Source organism: Wyeomyia smithii, chromosome 2, assembly GCF_029784165.1.
Source record: "Wyeomyia smithii strain HCP4-BCI-WySm-NY-G18 chromosome 2, ASM2978416v1, whole genome shotgun sequence".
Classification (NCBI taxonomy): Eukaryota; Metazoa; Arthropoda; class Insecta; order Diptera; family Culicidae; genus Wyeomyia; species Wyeomyia smithii.
This window is the reverse complement of record NC_073695.1, coordinates 111,396,109-111,399,956: the sequence shown is the minus strand read 5'-3', so window position 1 is coordinate 111,399,956 and position 3,848 is coordinate 111,396,109. Positions and strand designations below refer to the sequence as shown.

The following is a 3,848-nucleotide window of genomic DNA, read 5'->3' as shown; positions in this document are numbered from 1 at the left end:
TTAATAAGCTTTCATTAGTGATGGTGATATTTTAGCTGAGAGGACGAAATGCATTTATAGCACTCTTTAATAATATGCAAAACACAAATTAATAATATCCCCAGGTCTTATCATATGGATCTCCCATAGAACAGTGTTGTTGACCTCTTCAAGCTAGTTTACAAGCTTCTTGTTGTTAAGTTTTTGGCTTCTAAATATGTCGTACCACGCTTTATAGTAAAACTGAAAGTTTCTTTACCTACCGACATAAATGTGGTAAATGTGATGTTTAAGCGTGCGGTTTGTGGTTTCGCGCTGCTCTGCTGCTAGATAATTGAATACAAGCATAAAATGAGATTCCACTGGTGCTCAGTTCTGTTACAGCTTCAGATCGGTGTAGAATGTCGTTCGAATACGTTAACATCGCAGATCCCCAGTGGCTCACAACTCGCTTCGAATCGGGCCAAGATGACTATATTCTTGTGAAACCGAAAGAATACTCCAAAGTTCCTATCGATATTCCGAACTGGGTACCCAATGCTTGTTGTACCACAACTTTATTCCAACGCCATGGAACTGAACTGTTGAATTTTGAAGTAAAAAACGATGACGTGTGGATCGCGTCGTATCCGAAAAGTGGAACAACCTGGGTTCAGGAAATGGTTTGGTTGATTTGCAATGATCTAGATTTTGACAAAGCTCGCGCAACAGTTATCCGCGATCGTTCACCCTTTCTCGAGTAAGTGATAAAATAAATAAAAACATTCTGAAATAACCAAATCTTTCCATATCTTTTAGAGTCAGCACAATTTTTGACATTGAAGAAGAGACAAGCTCCTTTGCGTACACCAGCGAAACACCTAGCCCACGATTTATCAAAACTCATCTGCCAGTTGCCCTGCTGCCGCCAAAAATTTGGACTGTAAAACCTAAAATCGTTTACATTAGACGCAATCCAAAATCGGTTGCTGTTTCCTACTACCACCACTCCAAAACGAGCCACTTCAGGGGCACCCTGGAAACATTTGTGCATTTGTTTATGAAAAATATTCAGCTTTACTCACCATACCATCAGCACGTCATTGAATATCACCAATTGAAGGAATATGGTAATATGTTATACCTCAGTTTCGAGGACATGAAGCGAAACCTGAAGGAATCGGTCTTGCGGACTTGCAAATTTTTTGGACGTACTTATTCGGACAGTAAAATTGATGCTCTTTGTCGGCATTTATCTTTCGAATCGATGACTGCGAATCTAGCAGTGAACTACGAAGATGTGTTTCCGGACGAAAAATTCATACGTGAAGGCGCCATTGACGGGTGGAAGAAGGAGTTGAGCCCCGAGCTGATCGTCGAGATGGATCACTGGACTGAGAGTACGGTTGACCAAAAATATCAACATTTGTTTAAAATCTGACCTGGCCTCATTCGGAAATAATGTTTAGCAATAAAATTGGTAAATGCCTTTTGAAATTTGTTTATGAATATGTTTATTTTTATCTTTTATTTGTCTTGTTGATAATTCATTTTACGATGAAATAATTGTTGCATCATCAGTCAACTAAACGATCAATATTTGTTGTCGGTTAGATTACTCGCAGGTGAATAACTAAGTGGCTGTAGTATGGTGCAGTTGCTCCTACAGCTCAGGCCGGTAAAAGCCGTAGACTCATGTCGAGGGACGGATAGAGATATAAAAAGCCAGCTAGAAGTGACTATGATATAACTATCACATCTTCCTTGTTCGATATAATTGCCGGTCGACCTAGTTAGTGAAAACCCCACTGGCTACCCTCGAACTGCGTTACCAGGCACGTTTTGATACAAAATGGCACAAGTTAATACACGGCCGTTGTTGTACGATGCATTTAAGTATTTGATTTATTCATCAGTTTGATGCAGGTGACGCGTTTACGGCATGCTTTCTAGTGTTCATACTCACAGTCATCAAACAGAGTATCCCAGTTGGTAGTGTTCTCTTCGCCACTTTCTTCGAACAGTTCGGCTCGATGTGACCAGACTAATGATTCGGTTATAACAGCAAGTAATCGCGTAAGGCTTCCGGTAAGAGTTAACTCAGCATGATTACTAACGTTGAATGCAACTTTTATCTAAAAGTTATTTATAAACATGCATTTTATTTGGTAGTGTCGTGAAACCACAAGGTGCAGCGGACACCGTTCTGGGCAGTGAATTGCGACCGGTGAATTAACCGACTGAAATAAAAACATACCGGCATACAGCCAACCGTTAGTGTACAGGACAATTCTGCCGTGAGATGACACTGTGGCGTAGATCCAATTGATCAGTTTTTCAATAGGATCCAAAAGGAATGGGTTACTTTCAGTTTTTTATTAAAATGGTACCTACGCACAGTGGTTCGCCCATAGGTCAAAAATAGAAAAAAGTTTTTTTGTTTTCTGCTTATTATCGATTTAATGGATCGGTTATGTACCTGAGAATGCAGAAAAACTGTTTTTGCTGGCCTATTTGATGAACAGTTGACTTTTGAGCACGAGATAAGGGAAGGTGTTTGACACTTGCAATATCAGCTTAAACAGTACGTGTTTTATACATTGTATATATATATCCGCTTAGGAACAAATTCAGTCTCTTCATCTTTTTATTTTTATTATGAACCTTCAGAAAACAGGTATGTTTTGCTATTCCGATATTGTTTGGATAGGTATGTGCTAAACTGTTATCGAAATTAGTCGTGAGAGGGAACGTAGTAATTAAGTCAAAGAGCACCACTCATATTAAAATTCATGTAAACTTTTAAATGTGTTCCGCGCGAGATACTATCATCAAATTACCTCCAAACGAAAGGTTCAGGACTCAGGAACGATTTGGTAAAGGTTCCATTTGCATATATTTGCAAGCAAGTCGATGACAAGCGGCTGAAGATGCTGACTTTTTCTCTTGAATTTTATGTTTTCTGCATAGTTTCTTAGAAGGGTTGTGGTACATTCAGCTCAAATTTACTAATTTGTTTTCAAACATTTGTCTATATTCGAATTTTGATATTTGGTGTTGAAATACGGGAGGTTTCTGAGATAATACCAAATTTGTTTGAGGTTTTTCCAATGATAGAAATGTCAAACTTTGATCGCTTTGAGGGTTCACTCAACACAACTCGATTGAGCTTGAATTTTTCATAGGAGCAATATCATTTCAAATCGCCTGGAAATACGCGAAAATTTAATCGACAATTTTTGATTTGAATGAAACTTTGCACACGTATTCGGCTAAGCAAACTGACTGCAGAGAGTCATTTTGAATCAAAAAGCTCTTGATAGTAAACATTCTAAAGGCATCGGTTTTTGAGTTATTTCTAATTTAAGCTCGAAAAATTAGAATTATTTAGGAAAATACACGTTTTTCTTAATTTGTCCATGGTTCCCCAGCAAAAACCATACGTTCATTGGAATGCTTGATCAAAAATATACCATTCATTTTTTGACAACAAAACGATTGGGCGAACGGTTCTCAAGAAAAGAGGTAAATGTTCTAAGTGATATAAATATATATAAGAATCAAATATTTATTTTCGAGTTTTATTATCTTAGGAACATATCTTTTTATGACATAGATACTTTACAGAACTATTTTCACCTTATATTTTATATACATCATAAGTAAATGATTCGTCATCTTTTGAAAACAGCTTCGTTTGTATCTTATTTTCTTAAAACGGAACAAAAGAGTAATACTTTTGTGTGGCAGCTATTATTATGGATTTTTTTTTTAAATATTGCTCCATTCTGTTACTCCTTGTTCATATTCTTCATATGATACCCAACTAAATGACATTTTTGATGAATTTTTATTACAATCTTACAATTCTTTTGCGCTTGTAATGGGAT

The 3,848-nt window shown here is 37.0% G+C and overlaps 1 protein-coding gene across 1 annotated transcript; it reads left to right on the top strand.

Annotated features, from left to right (window-relative positions):
* The first annotated feature begins 368 nt into the window (after positions 1 to 368).
* On the top strand, positions 369 to 1,422 carry LOC129721065 (luciferin sulfotransferase-like). The gene is made up of 2 exons (XM_055673191.1): positions 369 to 718; positions 778 to 1,422. Exons 1-2 carry the CDS (start codon positions 381 to 383, stop codon positions 1,397 to 1,399), a joined length of 960 nt encoding a protein of 319 aa, XP_055529166.1. The 5' UTR covers positions 369 to 380; the 3' UTR covers positions 1,400 to 1,422.
* Positions 1,423 to 3,848: the final 2,426 nt, after the last annotated feature.

What these genes read in the sequence shown, in the direction of transcription:
- LOC129721065 (XM_055673191.1), top strand. Translation starts at nt 381, where the DNA reads ATGTCGTTCGAATACGTTAACATCGCAGATCCCCAGTGGCTCACAACT. An exon ending in GATCGTTCACCCTTTCTCGA is followed by an intron (nt 719 to 777) that starts GTAAGTGATAAA and finishes CATATCTTTTAG; the next exon opens with AGTCAGCACAATTTTTGACA.